The sequence below is a fragment of the Ceratotherium simum genome, chromosome 21 (genome assembly GCF_057802395.1).
Source record: "Ceratotherium simum simum isolate JZ-2026a chromosome 21, ASM5780239v1, whole genome shotgun sequence".
Taxonomy (NCBI): Eukaryota; Metazoa; Chordata; class Mammalia; order Perissodactyla; family Rhinocerotidae; genus Ceratotherium; species Ceratotherium simum.
Window position 1 is genome coordinate 26,200,195 of NC_141920.1, and position 25,984 is coordinate 26,226,178.

Genomic DNA, 25,984 nt, shown 5'->3' on the forward strand with positions numbered 1-25,984 from the left:
ATGCCCCTTCCGCTAATGAATGATAAACACAAGGCCCAGCCCGATGACAGTTGGTGAAGAGAAGCTAATTTAAAGGTGTATAGTCCTTGTTGGGTAAACAGGAGCTTAAAATGCCCATGGCACTTTAGAAAGCCTATCTGTGCTCCAGGGCAATATTTGGCATGGTTGGGACTTTTCTAATAAGCAAGGCTTTTTCTCCATAGGAGGCTGAAGAGCCCAAAAGCTCCCAGAGGGAGAAATGAACAAGTTGAGTTATGTTATTAAAATTCATTATTGTTTGTGAGAAAAACGTGAGCAGAGTCACGGTGAGGAATTTGTGTACTACACAACAAGATTAGGAAGAAAATGAAAACCACTCAGTGCTCAGCATACAGAAATAAATTGTTGTCACCATTTTACTGTATATCCTTCTCAACTTTTTTCTATTCACAGGTATATTTACACAATTGAGATCATACTGTGTTTTTTTTGTTTTTGTTTTTGCTGAGGAAGATTCACTCTGAGCTAACATCTGTTGCCAATCTTCCTCTTTTTTTGCTTGAGGAAGATTTGCCCTGAGCTAACACCTGTGCCAGTCCTCCTCTATTTTTGCTTGAGAAAGATTCGCCCTGAGCTAACATCTGTGCCAATCTTCCTCTATTTTGTACGTGGGTTGCCGCCATAGCACGGCTGCTGAACAGTTGTGTAGGTCCATGCCTGGGAACCAAATCTGGGTTGCTGAGGTGGAGCACACCAAACTTAACCACTAGGCCACGGGGCCAGCCCTGAGATCTTACTGTTAATACATTTCTGCTTCCTGCCTTCTTTTTTTCGCTACTACATACATCAGCATTTTTCCATGTCACTAAAAATTATTCATAAACGTCACTTTAATGGATGGTCACATAATAACCTACTTTTCATAGAATCCAATACGAATAGTCATTAGGGCTGCTTTTTTATTTTTTCTATTAATGAATTATGCCTTATTGAACATCACTGTGCATCAGGCTTTCCTATTTTCTGATTCTTAGAATAGATTTTTCAAAATGATATTATTGGGTCAAATAATAGCAACACTTTCAGTTTTACCAAATCACGTTTCCACCAGTAGTGATTGGGCAGGCTTGTCTCTCAACACCCTAACAATGGGCATTAAAATTATTTTACAACATTTGCAAATTTATGGATGAAAATATGGCATATTGCTAATGGCCAGTATTGCTCCCTGATGGGTAAGTAAATTCTTGAGACTCAGAAGTGCCCACAGAGAGAGTGCACCTCCTCCCCTGCGGGCAATGATATAGAGGCTTGCTCCTTGCAACTCCCAAGCTCAATCATCATCTTATTGACTTCACTGGTAAATGCCACTGGACTCCATGTCTTGCTTCTCATACTGACTTCCACTGTTCAGGGTGAGGTTCTCATCACCTCTTTATTTTTTTGATCTCCATTTAGGCATTTTATTAGAAATATGTCATACCTGCAGAAATGTATACTACAGTAGTGCAACGGTCTCCTAAGTGCCTTCCCTTCCTCTAAGGTTCTCCCTTCACTAACTGTCCTCTGCAGCCAGAGGATCTGAGCCCAACTCACATCTAATTTAGTTTCCCTGCCCACTCTCCAGCCTCCTTTAAAAATCCTAACTGGTTCCCTATTGACAGAAACTATTTAAACTCATCATGGTATTCAAGGCTGTACACACTCTAACCTCGCTCACCCTCACCTTCTGCCTGTCCTACCTTCCACTCCAGCCACACAAAAATACAGTCATGTGTCGCTTAAGGATGGGGATATGTTCTGAGAAATGCGTCATTAGGCAATTTGGTATTGTGCAAACATCATAGAGTGTACTTACACAAACCTAGATGGTGTAGCCTACTACGCACCTAGGCTATATGGTACTAATCTTATGGGACCACTGTCGTATATGTCTTCTGTCCTTGACCGAAATGTTGTTGTGTGGCGCATGACTGTATCTCACAAGAGCTACGTTGATTGAATGGTTCCTGTGTGCCAGGTACTGTGCGCCAAGCCCAAAGCATAGCTATTAGCTCTGCTAGGTTGAATGCTATCATATCCCTTTTAACAGATGAGAAAACTGAGGCTCATGATGGCTAAGTGCTTTGTCCCAGGACATACAGCTGGTAAGTGGCCGATTCCAGAACCCATGTTTTTACCCCAAGTCACCATACTTGGTCTTCTCCAGACAACACTCTGTCCTCCAGGCCTTTGCCCAAACTGGTCCCTGGGCCTTCTTTAGGCCTAAAGATGAATAGGCCTTAAAGTCCTGTGTAACTATTGTCATGCTCCTCCACATACATTTCTCCAGGTATCCTGGTCCCTGCAAACAATACAAGTTACCTTGTACTGCACACAGACCCCATCAACCCCACTGGAGCACAGTTTTGTTTGTTTGTTTGTTTTTTGAGGAAGATTGGCCCTGTGCAAACATCTGTTGCCAATCTTCCCCTTTTTTTTTTTTTTTCCCTTTTCTCCCCAAAGCCCCAGTACATAGTTGTATAGCATAGTTGTAGAGTTGTAGCTCTTCTATATGGGACGCCTCCTCAGCATGGCTTGACGAGTGGTGAGTAGGTCCAGGCCCAGGATCCGAACCGGCGAACCCTAGGCCACCGAAGCAGAACACAAACAACCGCTAGGCTACCGGGCTGGCCCCTGGAGCACAGTTTTAAACCCTCTCTATAAGCTGTGAGTTCCTTAGGGGCAGGGATCTTTTCTTATTTATGGCTGGTCTTTGGGGCCAGGATAGTGTCTGATGAGAAAGTGCCGCTCAGGAGAGTTTGGCCAGCCCCAGTCAGAAGTGTCTCCCTGGGGAAAGGGAGGAGGGCAAAAGGGGTGATTAGGCACAAGTGTATGGTGATGGATTGTAACTAGTCTTTGGGTGGTGAACATGATGTAATCTCCAAAGAAATCGAAATATAATGATGTACACCTGAGGGCTGGCCCCGTGGCGTAGGGGTTAAGTGTGCGTGCTTGGTTGCTGGCAGCTTGGTTGCTGGCAGCCCGGTTCAGATCCGGGCGCGCACTGACACACAGCTTGTCAGGCCATGCTGTGGCGGTGTCCCGTATAAAGTGGAGGAAGATCGGCTGGGGTGTTAGCCCAGGGCCAATCTTCCTCAGCAAAAAGAGGAGGATTGGCACAGATGTTAGCTCAGAGCTGACCTTCCTCACTAAAAAAAAAAATGATGTACACCCGAAATTTATATAATGTTATAAACCAATGTTACTGCAATAAAATAAATAAATAAGTAAATATGGAATGGAAAAAAAGTGTCTCCCCTTTCAGCTTGTGCTTCTGTACTCACTCAGTCACTCAACAAACATTCGATAGCAGAGATGGTGAACTAGGACACAGATGTGTCACTCTCTGCCTTAAACACTCATGAACTCTCATACTCTGGTGGTGGGAGTTTAAGTAGTACAACCACTTAGGAAAATAGTTTCTACTAAGGCTAGACATATGCCTGTTCTATGACCCAGCATTTCTACTCCTAGATATATACGGGAGAGGAATGCTTACAAGTGTGCATGAAAAGACATGTATACAATTGTTTATAGGACCATTATTTACAAAAGCCCAAACCAGAAAGTTCCAAAGTGTCTGTCAACAGGAGAAATGTGGTATATCCACACAATGGAATGCTACATAGCAATGAAAATGAAAAAACTATTGCTATACAGACAACAGAGATGAATCTCACATCATGTTGAGTGAAAGAACCCAGACACAGAGTACATCCATCGTGATTCCATTTACATATAAATCCCAAGAAGAGGTAAACTAATCTACGCTGTTAGAAGTCAGGATAGTGGTGACCCTTGGGCTGAAGGAGGGTTAGTGACTGGACTGGCACTCCCCGAGGGCTTCTGGGGGCTGGTAATGTTCTTTCTGGATCTGGGTGCTGGGCCATCACACACGTTTGTTCAGCTTGAGAAAATTCACACTTGTGATTTGTGCTCTATATTTTTCCTCAATCAAAAATTAAAAACAGGGCCAGCCTGGTGGCGCAAGTGGTTGGGTGTGCGCGCTCCGCTGTGGCAGCCTGGGGTTCGCTGGTTCGGATCCTGGGCGTGCACCGATGCACCGCTTGTCAGGCCATGCTGTGGCAGGCGTCCCATATAAAGTGGAGGAAGATGGGTATGGATGTTGGCCCAGGGCCAGTCTTCCTCAGCAAAAAAAATAAAATAAAAAGAGGAGGATTAGCAGATGTTAGCTCAGGGCCAATCTTCCTCACAAAAAAAAAAAAAAGAAAAAGAAAAAGAAGGAAAAAAAAAATTAAAAACAAAAAATAGCAAAAACCTCCCCAAGACTCCTCCGTATGCTTAAAATAAAACTCAAACTGCCCCCCAGGACCTACACAGCCCTACACGGTGTGGCCCCTGACTATCTTGCAGCCCTCCCTCCTCCCTCTCACTGCTTCTTTACCTGCGCCACCTACAGAGCTTTACAGATCCTCAACCACAACCCTCTTTCAGCTGGTTCAGGCTGCAAGCAGAGTGACCTGGGCCAGGGCTGTCCCTCAGAGACTTGGGAAAAGATGTCTCAGCCTGAGGCAAAGGAATGCATATAAAAGGTTTCAAGTACGCCCAGGGGCTCTGATTTGCTTTTTTTTTCTTTAAACAATTGGCCACAAGCCTTACTAAGAGAGAAGAGAAGTCCAGAGATTTAGAGCCCCTTCTGAGAATGTGTCAAAAACTCATTTACTGGGCTGGCCCGGTGGCTTAGCGGTTAAGTGCACACGCTCTGCTACTGGCGGCCCCGGTTCGGATCCTGGGCGCGCACCGACGTACCGCTTGTCCAGCCATGCTGAGGCAGCGTCCCACATACAGCAACTAGAAGGATGTGCAACTATGACATACAACTATCTACTGGGGTTTGGGGGAAAAAAAAAAGGAGGAAGATTGGCAATAGATGTTAGCTCAGAGCCGGTCTTCCTCAGCAAAAAGAGGATTAGCACGGATGCAGGGCTGACTTCCCTCACAAAAAAAAAAAAATCTCATTTACTGAGAGCTGCCCACTCGTAGAGCCCAGGGTCTCAGGTGTCATTCCTATGCCACTGAATCCCCTGGGGCAGCTCCCTGCCTGTCAATTCTGATTGTGCGTGGGGGAGCAGTAGGAGACACACTTTGTTACTAGTTTGGGGCAAGTCGTTACCTCTGAGCCTCATTTCCCCATCTGCAAAGTTAGGTAATAACAGCACCTGCCTTAGGGGCTTGGGTATTAGATGAGATAACTGGATTAGGTGCCTAGCATGGTTCCTAGCACATAGCCTGTGCTTGCTTACTTCCTTCACTGAGCACCTACTGTGTGCCAGGCACTGTCCTGAGCACTGGGGATACAGCAGTGAACAAGGCAGACAAAACCCCTGCCCCACGGATCCGCCATTCTTGTGAGGGGACGAGGACAGTGGACTGACAGTGAGCAAGTAAAGAAATATATACTACGATAGGTGCTCCGAGGAAAAATAAGACAAGACAAGGCAGGGGGCAGTGTGGATGCTATTTTATATAAGGTGACCAAGTCTTCTCTAAAGAGGGTGTTTACGTTCCTGAGCCCTGAAGGTGAGAGAGCTGCCAGAAGCTGTGTGAGGAAGGAGTGGCTCCCAGTGAGGGCAGCAGGAGCAAAGCCCTGACGCAGGAATGTGGGGGGGGGCACAGAAAAGATATCAGTCTGTGGCTCGGCAAGGGGACCAGGCCAGATACGTGGGGCCCTGCAGGCCACAGTAAAGAATTTGACTTTGTTCTGAGTGAATTTCGGAGCCACTAGAAAGTTTTGAGGAGAGCAGTGACGTGACCTTCATGCCTCCGGGGTGAAGAGTATAAGGAGGGAAGCTGCCAAGGTAACCCCGAGAGGGAGACAACAGTGGCTCAGACCAGGGTGGTGGCAGGCAGTGGAGACGACGAGAAGGGGTTTGATTCGAGATATATTTGGAAGGTGGAGCCAATAGGATTTGCTGATGGCTCCTTTGTAGGGTATGGGCAAGAGAAGGGTCAAGGATGATTCTAAAGTTTTGGGCAGGACAGCTGGAAGGAAGGGGCAGCCATCCCCTGAGATAGAGACAGCTGCGGCATGAACAGACACATCCTGGGGGCAAAAGCAAGAGTTGAGGTTTAAGGATGTTAACTTTGGGATGCCAACAGACAGTCACATGGAAATGTTCATTTCTTGCTGTGGTTGTTAAACTCCAGAGGTGAGCGGGGACCACAGCAGATGCATATAGTTTGAAATAGTCTGAACGTGACCCATTTATGCCCTTCAGCCTCTGGTGCAGTTGAGCCGTGGCATTGAGAAGTTGCTAATCCTCCCCTCCCCTCCCCTCCCCTCCGGGCCTCCCATCTGGCGCACCTTTCCCAGGTGACAGCTGTGCTGGAAACTGCTCATCCCAGGCCCAGACATGTCGTGTGACCTTACCGCCTCTGGGAAGTGGTGGTGGGGACGGGGCCGCAACTCCCCGTGCCTCCCCTACCTCATCCGCATCCGGGCCAGGAAGCTCCTGCTGGTGGCTGGGACAGAGTTGGGTGCAGCTGTTTGCTTTACAACAAGACAATTGCGCCCACCCCCTCGGTGCTCCAGGGCTCAGCTCCACACCTGTTCTCCACCCTCCTGCTCAGGTGTGGAGAACAAAAGAACACCCACTCACCAAGGTCATTACCTTGATGGGGGCGGTGAGAAAGACTGCAGAAGGGAGAGCTCTATTCCAGGAAAGGGAGAAAAGCTCAGGGGAATTAGAGAGTTTGAATTAACACAGTCTAAGACAACTTGCTTCGATAATGGGAATGTTCTATACCTGTACTGCTCAGTATGACAGCCACCAGAACATGTGGCTATGGAGCACTTAAAATGTGGCTGGTGTGATTGAGGAACTGAAGTTCCAATTTAATTTAATTTTAATTAATTTTTTGTGTGTGTGAGGAAGACCAGCCCTGTGCTAACATCTGCCAATCCTCCTCTTTTTGCTGAGGAAGACTGGCCCTGGGCTAACATCCGTGCCCATCTTCCTCCACTTTATATGGGACACTGCCACAGCATGGCCTGACAAGCGATACGTCGGTGCGCGCCCGGGATCCGAACCGGGCCCCCAGCAGCGGAGCACGTGCACTTAACCGCTACGCCACAGGGCCGGCCCATAATTTTAATTAATTTTAATTTAAATAGCCACATGTGTCTGGTAGCTACCTTATTGGGCAGCAAAGGTTTCAACAGTTGGCTCTGGAGGACATTAGGATGATAATATATTTCAGTAACAACAGCTATCATTTGTTGAGCACACTTTGTGGCAGGTACGTTGCATGCGTTCTCTTATTTACTCCCCAGAACCACTCTATAGGAAAGGTGTTATTGTCCCCATTTTACAGATGAGGAAACTGAGGATCTGAGTGGCAAAGTCACTCAGCCAAAGTCCCAGAATAAGGAAGTGCTGAAGGCTGAAAAGGAACACCCAAAATTACATTTCAAAACCCCACTCAAATAGAATAAACTCAAAGGAGCCTACAGGCTTTGCAGCCGTCTAGCTCGCTACAAATGAATGGGGTGTGCAAATCGCTAAAGGAATGCAAATCAGCCTACGATTTCGGGGACAAAAGCTCAGACTCTGTGGTCACACCCTGAGTCTTTCCAGGCTGTGGGTGGGTGGGGGCGGAGGCTGAGGAGGGATCCAGGAGGAGGGGGTGTTGGGGCGGGGGTGGGGCCGGCCAGCTGGTGTCTGCGACCCAGGACATCAGCTGGCTGGCAGGCCAGCGGGCTCAGACAATGGGCCGAGCCTGGTCAGAACCCTCCTCCCTCCACGCCTGGCCCTATCCCTGCACCCTGACCAGCTGCCGTGGGTACCTTTTCCAGTCTCAGCCGAGGCCTTTGGGGAGCAGGAGAGCCTGGGGAGCCAGTGGAGGATGCTAGGGAGATCTATCTGGAGTGACCCAGGGTGGGGTGGGGTGGGGTGGGGGGTTGGGTGGAGAACAGACGAAGTTGGGAGCTTCTGTGCAGGTCTCCTTGGTGCCAGACTTTGTGCTGGGGATTTGCATGCGTCCTTCCGTTTGCTCCTCCCAAAGTCCCCCTGGTAATTATACTAATGATTATTAGTAACAATTGTAACCCAGTGGCTCACGCTGAGCCCTCCAGGCTGGAGCTGAAGGCGTTATCTCAGATAATCCTCACGACCGCCCTGGGAACCGAGGACTTTTATTACTGCCCCTTTCCAAAGGCGGAGGCTCAGCGTGGTTAAGTCACAGAGGGAACAGAAAACCTCCCTTCTTCACCTCAGTCTCCCACCCTTCCTTTCTGCTTAGAGCTTTATCTCAGGGGTTTTGCAAATGATAACCTTTGCCGTTTATGAGGTGTTTACACTTTTTAACTGTTGAAAAGATCAAAGTAATAATGTTTTTGTGACACATGAAGCTTATATTAAATTCCAGTTTAGCGCCCTTAAGTAAAGTTTGTTTGGGACACAGCCTTCCTTATTGTTTGCGTACTATAGTGTCTACGGCTGATTGCTACAACAGCAGGCAGCCTATGTTTTACTACCCGTCCATTCACAGAAAAAGTTTGCCCACTCCTACCCTACCCTTTACCCTCGAGCTGGCTCCGGGGGGCAGGGGGGTGTGCTGGAGACCCAAACTCACAGTCCGCTGAGGGTCCTCCTCCCTCTGCCATCCCCTAACCCTTGGCAGCTATTGCCCCTGCCGGCATGACTCTGATAGGGTATTCATGCATTCATTCCACAGTAGGTCTGGAGCACCTACTGTGTGCCAGGCGCTGGTCTAGGCATGAGATACGAAGTAGATGTGGTCCTTATCTACAGATGTCAATCAAACAACACCCAACGCATCTCTAAATACACAGCACTCTGTACTGTGAACAGGTTGAAGAGCATTGAATAGGGGAGCCAAGTTAAGCCGGCTATCAGGGAGAGCTTCTTGGAGGAGGTGATGGTAACATTTGAGGTCTGAAAAATTAGTAGGTTCCAGGTCCTCGAATATCCCCTTTAAGACTCATCCCCCCTTTCCTTTCATTTCAATTCCTGTCCCTCTCCTAGGAGCCTAGATTTTGTCTCAGATGAGACCCCTGTCTTAGGGAGAGAGGCACAGCGACTCCCCTCTCCATCCATGAGTTGAAGCATTGAATGAGGTGGAACATGCTGGAGAAGGTAGGTAGATAAGTTGGCAGTCACTATTTTTAAAATGATTAAATGGTACATTTATGTAATAATTACAACAGTTTATTCATTCCACAGTTCATTCATTTATAGACATTTGACAAATGTTTATTGAGCATCTGCTGTGTGCCAGCCACTATTCTAGGCCCTAGTGATACAGCGGTGAACAAGACAGATGAAAATCCCTGCTTACATTCTGGTACAGGAGGCAGTAAGTAATGTACTTGATATATTGTTAAGTGGTGATAACCACCATGGAGAAAAATAAGCAGGAACAGGTGGCAGACAATTTGAAACAGAGAGGAGAGGGAAGGCCTCCCTGAGAAAGTGACAGTTGGAGCAGAGAGCTGAGTGATCTGTGTGGATATCTGATGGAAGGACGCATTGCTGGAACACTAAGATGCCAGGAAGTTCGAGTCAATAGCATTCTCAAGTCGTGAAATTCTGAGTAATAGAATTCTGGGGCCATGGAATGCTAATCAATACTTCTCTGGGGCCATAAAATTCTAATCAATAGCATTCTCTGGTTGTGGAATTCTAACAAATAGAACTCTGAAACCATGTAATTCTAATCAATCAGGAAACTTCCCTGTGAAAGCAGCAGGGGAGCAAAAATCCCTGTGATCAGTGGGGGTTACCCAGGTGAAGGGAGGAAGAATGTCCAGGAGGGAACAAATAGTGCTATGTACCTGTGGCAGGAGAATGGAGAGGTCGAGAGCTAGAACCTGCCCCTCTCCCAGCCGTTCAATAGGTAAGACCACCTGCTGCAAAAGGGTCCGGTTCTCTACCTTTGAGCCATAACACCAAGGGTTTCAGCAGCAGGGAGGCTGGTGAAAATAACAGGCTCTGGCCCACAATTCTAGGTCTCTCTCCAACCAGGCCTGTGGCCTCTGCAGCCCTCTCCCTACTGCGTTGAATCAGAGGACTCTGGAGGGACAGTGTCCAGGCCTCAGTCCTACCTCTCCCCATTATGGGTATTAGCTGTAATAGGGCATTATCCTCAACTCCTTCTTTTCCCCCGACCACATTATTTATCCCTCCATCCAATATTATTATTAATAATAGCAATGGCTGCCATTCGCTGTGTCAGCCATGAAACCAGGTGATCTACAATCACTGTTACTCAGTGTGGTTCCTGGAGAGTGTTAGTCCCAAAGCTGTTACCGCAAAATAGGTAAGAAAGGAAGAGTCTGTAGAAACGGTTATGGCAATTTGACGTTGCTATGAGACGAAGCACGTGATTATTTTTCTAATAATTCACTTTAATTGTATTTTACAAAATTATCAGGCCACGGTGGATTGGAAACAGTAAACTGGTCCCTCATCACAGAGAGTATAGGAGCAGCTCTGCTGGACCCACGTTATCCCTTTAAAACTCACAACAACTTTTTGCAGCCGGTACTTTTTATTATTTCCTTTTTTTTTTTTTAATTTTATTTATTTTATTTTCTTCCCCCAAAGCCCCAGTAGATAGTTGTGTGTCATAACTGCACATCCTTCTAGTTGCTGTATGTGTGACGTGGCCTCAGCATGGCCGGACAAGCGGTGCGTCGGTGCGCGCCCGGGATCCGACCCCGGGCCGCCAGCAGCGGAGTGCGCGCACTTAACCGCTAACTAAGCCATGGGGCTGGCCCATATTATTTCCATTTTATAGTCGAAGAAACTGAGGCTCAGACAAGCTGCAGGCACACATTGCCCACAGTGATACAGCAAGTAGCTGGGAGGGGATTCCAGGTCTGTCAGAAGGAATACCTCCCTGTTCCCTCACTGCCTCCACCTCTCTGCCCCCCACCCACCAGCTAGGTTTGGTCTCTTCACCATAACCTGTTTGCTTTAACCTGTTAGGTAGCCACCTCTCTCCCTCCCTGACTCCCAGTGAGTGATGGTTCTAGCACAAACACTGCCCTTCTAGCACAAATTCCTGCGGCTTCCACCCTTCAGTGCCTTCCCTCCCCAACATCTAAATCAGTGCCCTCCAATAGATGTCTCTGAGATGACGGAGATGGCCTGTGTTCGTGCTTGTCGGGTACAGTGGTCATTAGCCACGTGTGGCTATTGAGCCCGAAACATGGCTAATGTGACAGAGGAACTGAATTGATTTTATTTAAGTATAAATAATTACAAGTGGGGCCGGCCCGATGGCACAGTTGTTAAGTTTGTGCACTCCGCTTTGGTGGCCCGGGATTGGTGGGTTGGGATCCCTGGCGTGGACCTACACACTGCTCATCAAGCCATGCTGTGGCAGCGTCCCACATACAAAATAGAGGAAAATGGGCACAGGTGTTAGCTCAGGGCTAATCTTCCTCACCAAAAGACAATAAATAAATAAAAAATAAATAGATAGGGCTGGCCCCGTGGCTTAGTGGTTAAGTGCACGCGCTCCACTGCTGGCGGCCCGGACTCGGATCCCGGGTGTGCACCGACGCACCGCTTCTCCGGCCATGCTGAGGCCGCGTCCCACATACAGCAACTAGAAGGATGTGCAGCTGTGACATACAACTATCTACTGGGGCTTTGGGGAAAAAAAAGAAGGAGGATTGGCAATAGATGTTAGCTCAGAGCCGGTCTTCCTCAGCAAAAAAAGAGGAGGATTAGTGTGGATGTTAGTTCAGGGCTGATCTTCCTCACAAAAAATAAATAAATAAAAAAATAAATAGATAAATAAATAAATACAAGCAGCTAATAGCTACTGTATCGGATAATGCAGATCTAGAGGAAGAAAGTCCAGACTTCACACAGCATTCAAGCCCTCTGGTTTTGGATCAGGAACTTGCAGAGGGACCTCTGTTGTAACAGTCACAGAGTGAGTGCTTTGGAGCCTGACAGCTCTGGATGCAAACCTATGTCCACCAGTTGTGTGGCACTGACAAGTCCTTCTCTATGCCTCCAAGTCCTCATCTGAGAAATGAGACTGAGTTCCTACCTCATAGGCTTTATTGGATTCCGTCTACAGTCTTTAGGATACTGCTTCCACTTCACACCAAACCATGCCGCTCCATGCTCCTTTGCTCCTGTTCTAGCCTCTCTGCCTTTTCTGCCCCTCTGCATCTGGGAAAATTGAGGCTCTGAGTGGGTTTCACTTTCCCAAAATCCCCCAGGAAGCATTAGACAGGGTAAGGTCTAGGTCACCAGGTGTTTTTATTCTTTAGGCTCTACCACCTGGCAGCCGTGTGACCTTGGGCAAGTTCCCTAGCCTCTCTGAGCATGGTTTTCACTTCTACGAAATGGAAACAGATCAATCTTACCTCATAGCATTCTTGAGAGAATTAAGTGATTAAATGAGACAATATGTGCTTAGCATACTGATAAGCTCTCAAGGTCAGCTGTTATTATTGTTGTTCTCTTGTTATTGCAATTATTTAAACTATAATAATAATTATTCCGGGCCAGCCCCGTGGCTTAGTGGTTAAGTGCCCACGCTCCGCTACTGGCGGCCGGGGTTCGGATCCTGGGTGTGCACCAACGCACTGCTTGTCCGGCCATGCTGAGGCAGCGTCCCACACACAGCAACTAGAAGGATGTGCAACTGTGACATACAACTATCTACTGGGGCTTTGGGGAGAAAAAGGGAAAAAAAAAAAATTATTCCAGCCCACAGCTCTTTCTCCTACCTTTAAAGAATGGTTTGTGGCTTGAGGCCTGCTTCTAAGACCTAAATTGGTCTCTATTCCCCTCTTTGAGGGCCTGGAGTCTGAGCTGATGACAGGGGACCAGAGCAGATGCTGGGAGTCTAGAGGTGGGGCTGCCCTGGGGCCACCTCTTGGTGTGTGTGTAGGGAGCAGACTTGGCTCTTTCTAGGGCCCAGCTGGGTGCCTGGAGCTGGCTGGACCTGAGAGGAGACTTTGGCAGCCCAGGAGACCAAGATGAAGGCCACACAGCTGTAAGAGGATCTGCAACCTGGGCAGGTACCACTGATGAAGCTCAGAGATGGCCTGGCCTGGAAATCACGGCCCTGTGGGTCCTCCCAATGGTGCCCAAGGACCTGCAGCAGGTCAGCCTCCAGGTAAAGTGGGAAGCCCCTCTCTGGGCTCTGCCTAGGGCTGGGAGGGAGGAGGGGACAGCAGGAAAGACGGTCTGAGGAGCTCCTTCATTCCCTGGGAGGCAGCAGGTGCCAAGAATGTGCACTGGCTTAGAGTCCTGCTGTGTTCTGGGTTTGAATCCTGAGTCTACCACACTTAGATGCGGCAGTTGTGACCGCAGCCACACAGACCAGACACCATTTTTAGCTGTCTGGCTTTGGGCAAATCTGACTTATCTGAGACTTCAATTCCACATCAGTGAGCAAGAAGTCTACCTACTCACTGGGGTTGTGAGGATTCAGAGCTTAGTGGGGGGCCTGGCACATGGCAAGTGCTCATTAAATATTAGTTATTGTTGTCATTGAGTTACTCAGACTTTTTGTGTGTGTGAGGATGATCAGCCCTGAGCTAACATCCGTGCCAAGCCTCCTCTTTTTTTTTTTTTTTTTTTTTTTTGCTGAGGAAGACTGGCCCAGAGCTAAGATCCGTGCCGATCTTCCTCCACTTTATGTGGGACGCCGCCACAGCATGGCCTGACAAGCAGTGCATCAGTGTGCGCCCGGGATCCGAAGCCGGGCCGCTAGCAGTGGAGCGTGGGCACTTAACCGCTACACCACGGGGCCAGCCCTGAGTTACTCAGACTTTCTGATCTGCAGGGCCCTAATCTACCGAACTCTTGGGATCAGAATAAGGTCACATGCAAGGCAGTGAATTGTAGGGTCTGAGAGTTTCGGCGCTGGGGTCAGATCCCAGCTCTGCCCTGTGTGACTACGGGCAGGTCCCTGGACCCTCTGAGCCTCCTCTTCCTTTTCTGTACAATGGGGAGGGCTGTAGAGTTTGGAAGTGCTTGGGCCTCAGTAGAGGATAGTGGGCCTCCATTTCCTTCACCCAGATTCTGCTCCCCAACTTTTGCAGGCTGACCTACTGACTCTCTGGCCAAATTCCTTTCTTTGCCCAAATACCGGCACAGCTGTTACTTCCTTAATTCTGGGAATGGCATTGCTACTCCTCCCCTTTCCTTTTCCTGGGTGGCAAACTGAGGCTCAGAGAAGTGAAATGACTCGTCCACTGCCACATAGACCAAACTCCTGGATCATGGACTCGAGTCTGTCCTGCCCTCCTTTCTCTAGCTTTGGAAATGTTTTTTCTTTGTTTTTTTTTTCTTTTGTATAGAAAAGCATTCAACATTATTTGCATTAAAAAAAATCCCACTTCACACACCCGTTAGGATGGTTATTATCAAAAAAATGGAGAATAAAAAGTGTTGGTAAGGATGTGGAATTGAAACGCTTGTGCACTGTTAGTGGGAATGTAAAATGGTGCAGCTGCTATGGAAAATGTTCTGGCGAATTCTCAAAAAATTAAACATAGAATTACCATATGATCCAGCAATTTCACTTCTGGGTATATACCCAAAAGAAGTAAAAGCAGGAACTCAGATATTTGTATACCCATGTTCTTAGTAGCATCACTCAGAAGAGCCAAAAGGTGGAAGCAAGCTAAGTGTCCATTGATGGATGAACACATAGACAAAATGTGGTATATACATACAAGGGAATATTATTCAGCCTTTAAAAGGAAGGAAATTCAGGGCCGGCCCCGTGGCTTAGCGGTTAAGTGCGCGTGCTCTGCTACTGGCGGCCCGGGTTCGGATCCTGGGTGTGCACCAACGCACCGCTTCTCCAGCCATGCTGAGGCCGCGTGCCACATACAGCAACTAGAAGGATGTGCAGCTATGACATACAACTACTGGGGCTTTGGGGGAAAATAAATAAATAAAATTATAAAAGGAAGGAAATTCTGACACGTGGTACAACATGGGTGAATGTTGAAAACATTGTGTTAAGTGAAATAATCCAGTCACAAAAGGACAAATATTGTATGATTTCATTTATAGGAGATTCCTAGAGTAGTCAAATTCAGAGAGGCAGAAAGTAGAATGGTGGTTACCAGTGACTGGGAGAAGGGGGAATGGGTAGTTATTATTTAATGGGTATGGAGTTTCAGTTTGGAAAGATGAAAAAGTTCTGGAGATGGATGGTGGTGATGGTTGCACAACAATGTGAATGTACTGAATGCTGTACACTGTAACTGTATACTCAAAAATGCTTACAACGGTGGTGAGCCAACGCTGATGGCCTAGTGGTTCAAGTTTGGTGCTCACTGCCTTGGCAGCCTGGGGTTCGCTTCCTGGTCGCGGAACCACACCACTTGTCGTCAGCTGCCGTGTTGTGGCGGCAGCTCACATAGAGGAACTAGAGCGACTTACAACTGGGATATACAACTATGTACTGGGGCTTTGCGGAGGGACAAAAAAAATGCTTAAAATGGTAAATTTCATGCTGTGTATATTGTACCACAGTAAAAATTCAAAAAAGAAGAAGCTTGTGGACAATAAGCATTAAAAAAAAAGTAATTTTAGGAAATTAAAAAAAAAAATCACCTAGGTACCTATTTCCTCAAATAATCAAATACTACCATTTTAATCATGTTACTTCAAATCTTTTTGTTTTTCTTTTCAGCAAAAGTGATGAAACTACAGCTTCAGTTGAGACCCTCTGTTTACTCCTCCTCTGCCCCACTGAGCTCCCCGCCTCCCCAGAGGGGAGTTTGGTTTTCATAAACGCCTTGGGTTTGGGGTTTCGATAAATCTCATGCATGTTTTTATACTTGTACTTTTTTTTACATGAGTCTGTCCTAAAATTATATGCAATATCATTTGTATGTCTTAAAGATGTTACATAGTTCATCATATTTCTTTCCACATCTTTCTGCGAGTTGATTTTTTCACTTAATCTTATGCTTGCAAGATCCATCCATTTTTAGTTCATTTCCTTTACTTGCTGCAGAGTTTTCCATCATATAAATAGACCATGTTTTATTTGTCTATTGTCAACTCCTCCAGAAAGACCACCGGGAAAAACTGTTTATCAAGCAAGGCTGTGTTTATGAAATTTGCTGCAGCAAGGAAGAACGATATCTTCAGGGAGTCTCAGCGGAACCTCAAAAGGGGGTGGTCAGGGAAGAATATTTGGGGGGGGGGTGTGGGCTCAAGTGGTTTCAGGTGAGTCTTTTAAGGCAGAAAACTAATTGGGATTGGGCAAAGTTTGTGACTCAATACTTCTGAGTTGGTGGACACCTGGAAAGGCTCTTGAAACATTGATAAGTGAAACTGTTGTCTGATAAGAGAGGTATTTGCCAAGGTGAGCAAACTGTTTGCCCAAACAAATTAGTTTGCAAGAATTCCCTAAGGCAAATAGTAAAGTTATTTATTAGTTTACAGTCTTATCTTTCTAGGCAAGAATTTCCTGGAACAGTCATGTTGACATAAGGGGTCTCAGTTCTCAGACCCAATAGTTGAGTAACATTGAGGAAGATGGTCTAGGTTCTTATATTTATCCAGTCCCCTATTGATGGGCTTTTAGGTTATTGCCAATTACACACAGTGCTGCAGTGACACCTTGGGCACATGGGTGAGAGTTTCTCTGGGGTCCCCACCTAGAAGTGGAATTGCTAGGTAGCGAGATATGAGCATCTGCAGTTGTCCTAGAGTCCTGTATTCTTTCTAGCCCACCTCCCTGACTCCTGGGAGAGGAAAACCTCCCTCCACAGCCACCAGAGCAGACGGCAAGAACTGCCAGGGCTTTTGCCCACACTGGCTGCCTGCCCACCCGCCTGCTCTCCCTTGTTCTGGCAGATTAACGGTGACCTGTGACCCTGACAGGCTGGCCACACTCCCGGCCAATTTCAGCCTGTCGAAAGGAGTCCCCAGGGGTGGTCAGGGCTTGAGGATGTGTTGGCCAGATGGGCCTGGGAGGTCTTGAGTTGGCTTATCCCAGGAGGCAGAGCAGGTGGGCAGCCCCTAGCAACCCCCCCATTTTCCCCATCATGCATCACTAGGCTGGAGCTGGAGCCAGATGGTGGGGATGGGGCGGCCTTGCAGCTTCTGGCCTGACAAAGGATCCTCTATACTGCCCCCCCATCCTGACCAGCTTGGCTAGTCTAGTCTCTGGCTGCCCAATCACTCTCAGCCCTGGCCTGCCTTGCCCTGGGCAGCCTTTCTGATGAGACTGTGCCTTCCCCCATCCCATTTGTGGAGGAAGTTTCCCAGGCAATGTTCCTTGGACTTGGAAACCCGCTTACCATCCACCTGAGAGTGGGCAGGTATGACCAAGGCAGTGTGCCCCATAGTTATAACGGGTCACGGATCCAAATGCACTAATAAGATCAAGTGCAGTGGGCCAGGTCGGGACTGTGGCAAACTGGTGCCTGGCACTCTGAGCCCTCACCAATGGTCCCTGTGACTACTACAGACGGGGAAACCGAAGCCTGGAGAGGAGGGCACTTGCAGAAGAGTCTCATGGGTGAGAGTAGGTTTGGGAGTCAGGCCTACCTGAATTAATTCCAGATCTGCTGCTGAGAGTGAGTCCTTGGGCAGATCACTTAAGCTCTCATCCCTCATCTGAAATGGGGTTAATTAAATCTTTAGCATAGGAAATAGTCCTGAGGGAGAGGTAAGATAATGCAAGAAAAGCATCTGGTACAGAGTTAGCCCTCAAAACACTAAATCTCATTATTATACTGGAATCTAGAAGGAGGTTGCAGGCACTGCTAGAGGCAAGAAAGCCTCAGGGTGGGGAACACAGGATCGCAGGGCTTGAGTTGTTGACTGATTCAGGCCTGGAGTCCTCCACAAGGACTTCCCCAGTTACAGTTGTGAAGCTTCTTCTTGGCTGTGACTCAGTTTCATTACCTGTAAAATGGGTTCAATGACATAGGTTCAATCCTCATAGGATGCCGTGAGAATTAAGTCAGTCATCACCTGGAAAGCTTATGGACGATACTCAATAAGTATTAGTTATTATTGGGACGGGAGAGGAGGGGAGGAGCTTGGGGAAGTTTCCTGCCTAAAGGAGTCCTTGGGGTGGGCCCTGGAGGCCCCTAAATCCTGTCATCCCTGACTCTCCTCATCCAGGCTAGGCTTTGGAGGGTCTCCAAGTCAGACCTGTCTTGGGGCATAGCTGAGGGGAGGAAGGGGGAAAGGCTGCCCTGGGTGGCCAGTAACTGTGGGTGCTGCTGCGATTTTGCTGTGTGACTCTAGGCCTCTGGAGAATGGATGGTTTGGCCTCCACCATTTCTCAGGAGTCAGGATTCTCTCTGACATGAGCAAGAGCATGAGAGACGAGCGGGGAGGGAGGTGAGCTGGGATGAGCCATGGGGCTGCAGCCAGGCCAGCCCTCACCGGGGCTGCCTCCAGGAATCTCTCCCCCCACACAGAGCCTGGGAACGTTTCTTGTGAGGAAGATCAGCCCTGAGCTAACATCTGCCAATCCTCCTCTTTTTGCTGAGGAAGACCGGCCCTGAGCTAACATCTATTGCCAATCCTCCTCCTTTTTTTCCCCCCTTTTTCTCCCCAAAGCCACAGTAGATAGTTGTATGTCATAGTTGCACATCCTTCTAGTTGCTGTATGTGGGACGCGGCCTCAGCATGGCCAGAGAAGCGATGCGTCAGTGCGCGCCTGGGATCCGAACCCGGGCCGCCAGTAGCGGAGTGTGCGACTTAACCTCTAAGCCATGGGGCCGGCCCCTTGGGCACGTTTCAATTGGCTCCTTGATGCCGAGTGAAGTCTATTAATATCAAAGTAATGAGGTAATTACTGTGATTTGGAAAAATTACTAATGAAGGCTTTTGAGGAAATTTTAGAGCAGAGAGGAGGGTGAGCCGAACATCTGTGAGGAGAGGGATGAGGGTTGTTCTGGATGCAGCATGAGGATGGGTGAGCTCTGGGCCTGGGGGTGGGGCTGCCCCCACAGCCTCGGACTCCTCCTGGAGTGAGGGATCAGGAGGGGAGGGAGGAGATCTCCAGCTCTAGGGCTGTGTGTGTGTTGGGGTGGGGATTAGGAGAGGAACCTGGGGGTAGGATTTTCAGGCCCTAGGATTACTCTAGCTGGTTCCAGGGTAGAGGGTAAACCTTGGAACCAGAGGCCCATCCCCTTCTTGTACCCCAGCCTGCAACCTCTCCACCCCCAGAGCCACCTAGTTCTGAGGCCACCAGCCTGGAGGAGGGTTAGATGGAAGACCCCTGAATCAGATAGGCTGGGAAGAGCCGAGAAGCAGAGCTTGTCAAAATGTGATTCTTGGACCACAGCATCCTCGTCACCTGGGAACTGGCTAAAAATACTGATTCTCAAGCTACGCAGACCCACTGAATCAGAAACTCTGGAATGGGGCCCGCAATCTGTGTTTTAACAAGCCCCTGAGAGAGGCGTGAAATGATAGGCAGGGCCAACCCGGGAAGTGGAGGACAGAGACTGCTTTGAGAAGCTTTTAGGAGGCTGAATCTACAGGAACTGATGCCGGGGTGGAGGTGGAGGATCACGTGGTAGTCACGGTTGTAGTGATAATAATAACCCAACGTGTACTATGCAGGTGCTCTGTCAGTAACTGTGCTAAGCACTTTCTAGGTATTATCTCATTTCATCCTCACAACAACCCTGCTAGGTAGGTACTATTATGATCCCAATTTTTCAGATAGGAAACAGAAGAACGGAGAGGTTGAACGCCCAAGGCCACATAGCTTGTAGGTGGTGGGGCCAGTCTTCAGATGCTAGGTGTTTGCTTTGTCTCTGATACCAAGTTGCTGTGGTAAATCCCAGAAGGGTGGTTGATGACCTGAGTGAGCAGTAAGGACTACTCAGGGGAGAAGTAACTTTAGGGGAAGCTAAAGCTGTTTTTTTTTTTTTTAATAATTTTATTTATTTATTTTTCCCCCAAAGCCCCAGTAGATAGTTGTACGACACAGTTGCACATCCTTCTAGTTGCTGTATGTGGGACTCGGCCTCAGCATGGCCTGAGAAGCGGTGCCTCAGTGCGCGCCTGGGATCCGAACCTGGGCGGCCAGTAGCGGAGCGCCCGCACTTAACTGCTAAGCCACGGGGCCGGCCCGTGTTTTGTTTTTAAATTTACTTACAATGTGCATTTGCTGTGCATTGTCACATTTAAATGTCACTCTGATCCTTTAGGTACTATAACTATCCCCATTTTACAGATGATGCAGTTGAGGCTCAGAGAGAGAGTGTCACCTGCCCAAGGCCATATAGTGAGTGGCACGACAAAAATTTAAAGCAGAGCAGCAGGAATTTGGAATCCTGGCTCTTAATCCAGATAGGCAGACCCTAGACTTGGTGGGGATCCCCCCCATACAGGGGTGCTTTCCTGGTTCCTGCCGATCTGGGATGCCCACCCTGTGTCCCTAAGCACCCAGGTCCAGGCACAGAGTATGCCCACAGCAAATGTCCCTTAAATGATGTTAATAACATATGTTTAAATAAAACAGCCTACAGAAGCCAGAGGAGGGAATTAAAATTTATGGAAGCTCTCCCATGTGCCAGGTACCTTATACAGGGCCCATTTAATTTTCTCAGAGCCCCCCAGCCTTTTGTTTTATTATCCCCAATCTACAGATGAGGAAAGTGAGACTGGAGGGCAAGCGGCCCGTTTGAGGTCACACGGTAAGTCAGTGGTAGAGCCAGGGTTTGAGGCCAAGTCTGCTTGACCCCTAAACTGGTTCTCTTTCCAATGGGCTGGTCTGTGACTCCCGGATGGGGTGTGGAGATGGGATGGGCTCAATAAATGACAGCTGGTATAATGATGGTAACACTCATTATTATTATTATTATCACCATCTGTGAAATGGTTGTGTAATCCTCACATGGAGAAGGGAAGAAAGTGCTTCAGAAGTGGCAATCTCAAGGATTCCTGCTTCCCACCCCATTCCAGACTCCCTTGTCTTTCTTTGGCCACGGCTGGGTTGGCCAGCCTGCCTAGGACCCTGCAGCCCTGGCCCTCTGCTGCCCCCTGCTGACATCCATCAGATGTGGCGCTTGGATGTGGAATCCATAAACCCCAGCATCCTGTCTTTAGCTGGTTGACAGTGTCTTTTGCCAGTGACCAATACTGGGCTGGGGGACAGGGCTGGTGAGGCTCCCTCGGACCTCTAGTTCGTCCCTCACGAAATGCTGGATTGGGACTAAAAGCTCTTAGACCATGACTCTGAACCTGTCTCTGCCAAGGTTAACACATTCCTGGCTCCTCATTATCTCTAAAAAAAAAAAAGCGAAACCCTTTGCCCTGGCTCCTGTCCCCTGGACTTCCATTCTCTGAGAGCCTCCTGCTCCTCACAGGAGCATAATCAAAGCCCAGCTTGAACCATCACCATCACCATCACCATCATCCCACAAAGTTTATTTTCCCGCCCTGGGGCCAGAATTAGAGGCCCAGAATTATTGTCTGGTTTAAGAGAAAAACCCTCTCTTAATCACCTCTCCAACCTCTGTGCCCCCATCCAACAGCAAAGGTCCTGCTTCCTGCGCTGGCTGTCCATCCTTGCTCACTCCTCCTCTGCTTTCTTTCTACCCCAGGGCTTGGCCTTGGCCCATTTTTCTGCTTTCTCTACACTCTCTTTCTAGGTTATTTTAGATTGTCACACACTTGAAACATCTTCTAACAGCTGTTGACTCTCCCCAATCTCCTTCACCCATCATCAGCAAGTCTTACCTCCTCAATAACTCTTAATTATATTTACTCCTCTCCATGCCCACTGCGGCCACCTCCCTAATCCAGGTCACCACCATCTGCCATATGGACAACTTCACCAGCCTCTGGGCAGATTGTATATCCCAAAGATGGCTGCAACAACAGCTCTCATCCCGTATGCTCTTCTAGAATCCTATCATTCTTCCATCAAAAGTGGAGTCCAATTCTCCTCCTCTTGAATCTGGGAAGACCTTTGTGACTGTCTTGACCAACAGAGTATGATAGAGATGATGTTATGTGACTTCTCAGCCTGGATCATAAAAACACTATGTCTTTTCGCCTTGCTTTCTTGGGACACTTGATCTTACAACCCAACCACCATCCTGTGGGGAAGCCTAGCACTTCATGGAGGGGAACAGAAGCCCCTAGTCTCCAGGCCCACTTGAGCTTCCAGCCAAGAATCCACATCAACTTGCTAGCCATGTGAGGGAGCCATCTTTTTTTTTTTTTATTTTTTGTGAGGAGATCAGTCCTGTGCTAACATCTGCCAATCTTCCTCTTTTTTTTTTTTTTTTTTGCTGAGGAAGACTGGCCCTGGGCTAACATCCGTGCCCATCTTCCTCCACTTTATATGGGACGCTGCCACAGCATGGCTTGCCAAGCAGTGCATCGGTGTGCGCCCAGGATCCGAACAGGCGAACCCTGGGCCACTGTGCCGGAGTGCGCGCACTTAACCACTTGCACCACCAGGCCGGCCCCAGTGAGGGAGCCATCTTTTTTTTTTTTTAAAGATTTTATTTATTTATTTTTCCCCCAAAGCCCCAGCAGATAGTTGTATGTCATAGTTGCACATCCTTCTAGTTGCCGTATGTGGGACGCGGCCTCAGCATGGCCGGAGGAGCGGTGCCTCGGTGCGCACCCGGGATCTGAACCCAGGCCGCCAGCAGCGGAGCGCACGCACTTAACCGCTAAGCCACGGGGCCGGCCCCCGAGGGAGCCATCTTGAAAGGGGATCTTCCATCCTCCAGTCAAGCCACTCCATCTGAAAGTATGTGGAACAGAGATGGGCTGTCCCAACTGAGCCCTGCCCCAGTTGCAGATACTGAGTAACATGATTGACTGTCATTGTTTTAACCCTGTGAATGGGGTTGTATATATATATACAGTAATATATAACCTGAATACTCTCCTGAATGGTCTCCTTGCTTCCAATCTAACCTCCCTCACGTTGTCCATATTCTGTTTGGTGGCCAGAGGGATCTTTTAAAAACATAAGTCAGCCAACAGTTTAGAGGATTAGATACTCTGAACTCTCTTGCTCAAAAAAATCTAAATGTGCTGGGTAAAATCTAAAAATATATTACTGAGCTGCTAAGAATGAAAGGGATATGGCAAAGCGTATTTTGATACACAAGTATTTCTGCAACATCTGAATCATCCAATTTATAATATGTAAATAAAGGAGACTATCATTTGTTAAGGCTTGCTACATGTAAATCTCAATCATAACTAGATAGGAGTAATTGTGTCATCCATTCTGGATCTTCTTTATCATATTTGGGGACCTGAGTCAAGTATGACAGTGGTATCTTTGGTTCTGAAAATTGTAAATCTTTAACTGTAATAAAACTGAAGCTATATAAATACACAGTTTTACTGAGATATAATTTACATACCATAAAGTTCACTCACAGTGTACAATTCAGTGGTTTTTAGTATATTTACAGAGTTCTGCAACCATCACCCTAATCTACTTTAATTAGATTTTTATTTTACATTTCCATCACCCCAAAAAGAAACCCCTTACCCCTTGGCAGTCACTCTTCATCCTCCCACCCGCCTCCTCCTCCAGCCCTAGGCAACCACTGATTTATTTTCTGTCTCTTTAGATTTGCCTATTCTGTACCTTTCATATAGTAAATGGAATCATACAATATGTGGTCTTTTGTGACTGGCTTTTTTCACTTAGCATAATGTTTGTAGCATGCATCAGTACTTCATTCTTTTTTATTGCTTAACAATAATCTGTTGTGTGGATATACCACATTTTGTTTATCCATTCTTCAGTTGATGGACATTTGGGTTGTTTCCACTTTTTGGCTATAATAGTAATAATAATAATAATAATAATAATAATAATAATGCTATGAACATTCATGTACAAGTTTTTGTGTGGTCACATGTTTTCATTTCTCTCAGGTATATACCTAAGAGTAGAATTGCTGGATCGTATGATAGCTCTATGTTTAACATTTGAGGAACTGCCTAACTGTAAAACTAGAATTATTTATTTTTTAAAATAAACTTATGGGCCGGCCCTGTGGCTTGGTGGTTAAGTGCGCGCGCTGCGATGCTGGTGGCCCGGGTTCGGATCCCGGGTGCGCATCGAGGCACCACTTCTCCGTTCATCCTGAGGCCGAGTCCCACATACAGCAACTAGAAGGATGTGCAGCTACGACACACAACTATCCACTGGGGCTTTGGGGGAAAAAAAAATAAATAAAATCTTTAAAAAAATATAAATAAAAAAAATAAAAAAAAAATAAAATAAACTTAAAATTTTTTTAATACAGATTTTGCATTTTTTTCTCTTGTGAGCTGGGGCGTGCAGTTCCTTAAACCATAAGAGTAGATTTCCATACATATTTGTTGAATAAATTAACAACAGTTTTGTCTGATGGTGACATAAGCAAGAGCTTATTTTTATCTCTCTTAGTCCTTTATTATAGAAGGCACATATAAGGTCTTTTTTTTTTTTTTTTTTTGGTGAGGAAGATTTCCCTGAGCTAACATCTGTGCCAATCCTCCTCTATTTTTTTCTAAGTGGGACCCCACCACAGCATGGCTTGATGAATGGTGTGTAGGTCCACGCCTGGGATCCGAACCTGTGAACCCTGGGCCGCCAAAGTGAAGCATGTGAACTTAACCACTACACCACCAGGCCAGCCCCTATAAGGTCTTTTTTTAAAAAATTGCTTTATTGAGGTCATATTGGTGTATAACATTATGTAAATTTCAAGTGTTCATTATTATATTTCAGTTTCTGTATAGACTGCATTGTATTTGCCACCAGTAGTCTAGTTTTTATTTGTTACCATACATATGTGCCCCTTTGCCCCTTTCTCCCCCCCACCCCCTTCCCCTCTGGTAACCACTAATCTGTTCGCCATATCTATGTGTTTGTTTGTTTGTTTATCTTCCGCATATGAGTGAAATCATACAGTGTTTGTCATTCTCTGTCTGGCTTATTTTGCTTAGCATAATACCCTTAAGGTCCATCCATGTTGTCACAAATGGCAAGATTTCATCTTTTTTATGGCTGAGTAGTATTCCATTGTATATACATACCACATCTTCTTTATCCATTCATCTGTTGAATGGCACTTGGGTTGCTTTCACATCTTGGCTATTGTGAATAATGCTGTGATAAACATTGGGATGCATAAATCTCTTTGAATTGTTGATTTCAAGTTCTTTGGATAAATACCCAGTAGTGGGATAGCTGGATCATATGGTATTCTATTTTTAGTTTTTGGAGAAATCTCCATACTGTTTTCCATAGTGGCTGCACCAGTTTGCATTCCCACCAGCAGTGTATGAGGGTTCCCTTTTCTCCACATTCTCTCCAACGCTTGTTATTTCTTGTCTTGTTAATTATAGCCATTCTGACAGGTGTAAGAGGTGATATCTCATTGTAGTTTTGATTTGCATTTCCCTGATGATTAGTGATGTTGAACATCTTTTCCTGTCCCTGTTGGCCATCGGTACATCTCTGGAAAAATGTCTGTTCATATCCTCTGCCCATTTTTTGATCTGATTGTTCATGTTTTTGTTGAGTTGTATGAATTCTTTATATATTTTGGAAATTAACCCATTGTTGGATATATGATTTGCAAATATCTTCTCCCAGTTGGTGTGTTGTCTTTTCGTTTTGTTCATGGTTTCCTTTGCTTTGCAGAAGCTTTTTAATCTGATGCAGTCCCATCTGTTTATTTTTTCTTTTGTTTCCCTTGCCTGAGTAGACATGGTATATGAAAAGATACTGCTAAGACCGATGTCAAAGAGTGTACTGCCTATATTTTCTTCTAGGATTTTTATGGTTTCAGGTCTTACATTCAAGTCTTTAATCCATTTTGAGTTAATTTTTGTGTATGGTGCAAGATAATGGTCTACTTTCATTCTTTTGGACTTGGCTGTCCAGTTTCCCCAACACCATTTATTGAAGAGAATTTCCTTTCTCCATTGTATATTCTTGGCTCCCTTGTCAAAGATTAGCTGTC

At 46.8% G+C, this 25,984-nt stretch overlaps 2 protein-coding genes across 3 annotated transcripts in view; one reads left to right on the forward strand and one right to left on the reverse strand.

Annotated features, from left to right (window-relative positions):
• Positions 1-6,365, reverse strand: part of CBFA2T2 (CBFA2/RUNX1 partner transcriptional co-repressor 2) — a 173,554-nt gene extending 167,189 nt beyond the window's left edge. Inside the window, exon 1 of the mRNA XM_087445399.1 lies at positions 6,347-6,365. The gene's annotated coding sequence lies outside the window, so the exon portion shown is untranslated. The remainder of the gene's footprint in view (positions 1-6,346) is intronic.
• The window catches only part of SNTA1 (syntrophin alpha 1), a 55,641-nt gene continuing 35,367 nt past the window's right edge, over positions 5,711-25,984 (forward strand). Inside the window, exons 1-4 of one of the 2 annotated variants that reach the window (XM_087445401.1) lie at positions 5,711-5,840; positions 9,030-9,140; positions 10,438-10,547; positions 12,948-13,152. In XM_087445401.1, the coding sequence (XP_087301527.1) occupies positions 13,077-13,152 (76 nt within the window). In that variant the 5' untranslated portion in view covers positions 5,711-5,840; positions 9,030-9,140; positions 10,438-10,547; positions 12,948-13,076. The remainder of the gene's footprint in view (positions 5,841-9,029; positions 9,141-10,437; positions 10,548-12,947; positions 13,153-25,984) is intronic. The other variant, XM_087445402.1, reaches the window with a different exon arrangement.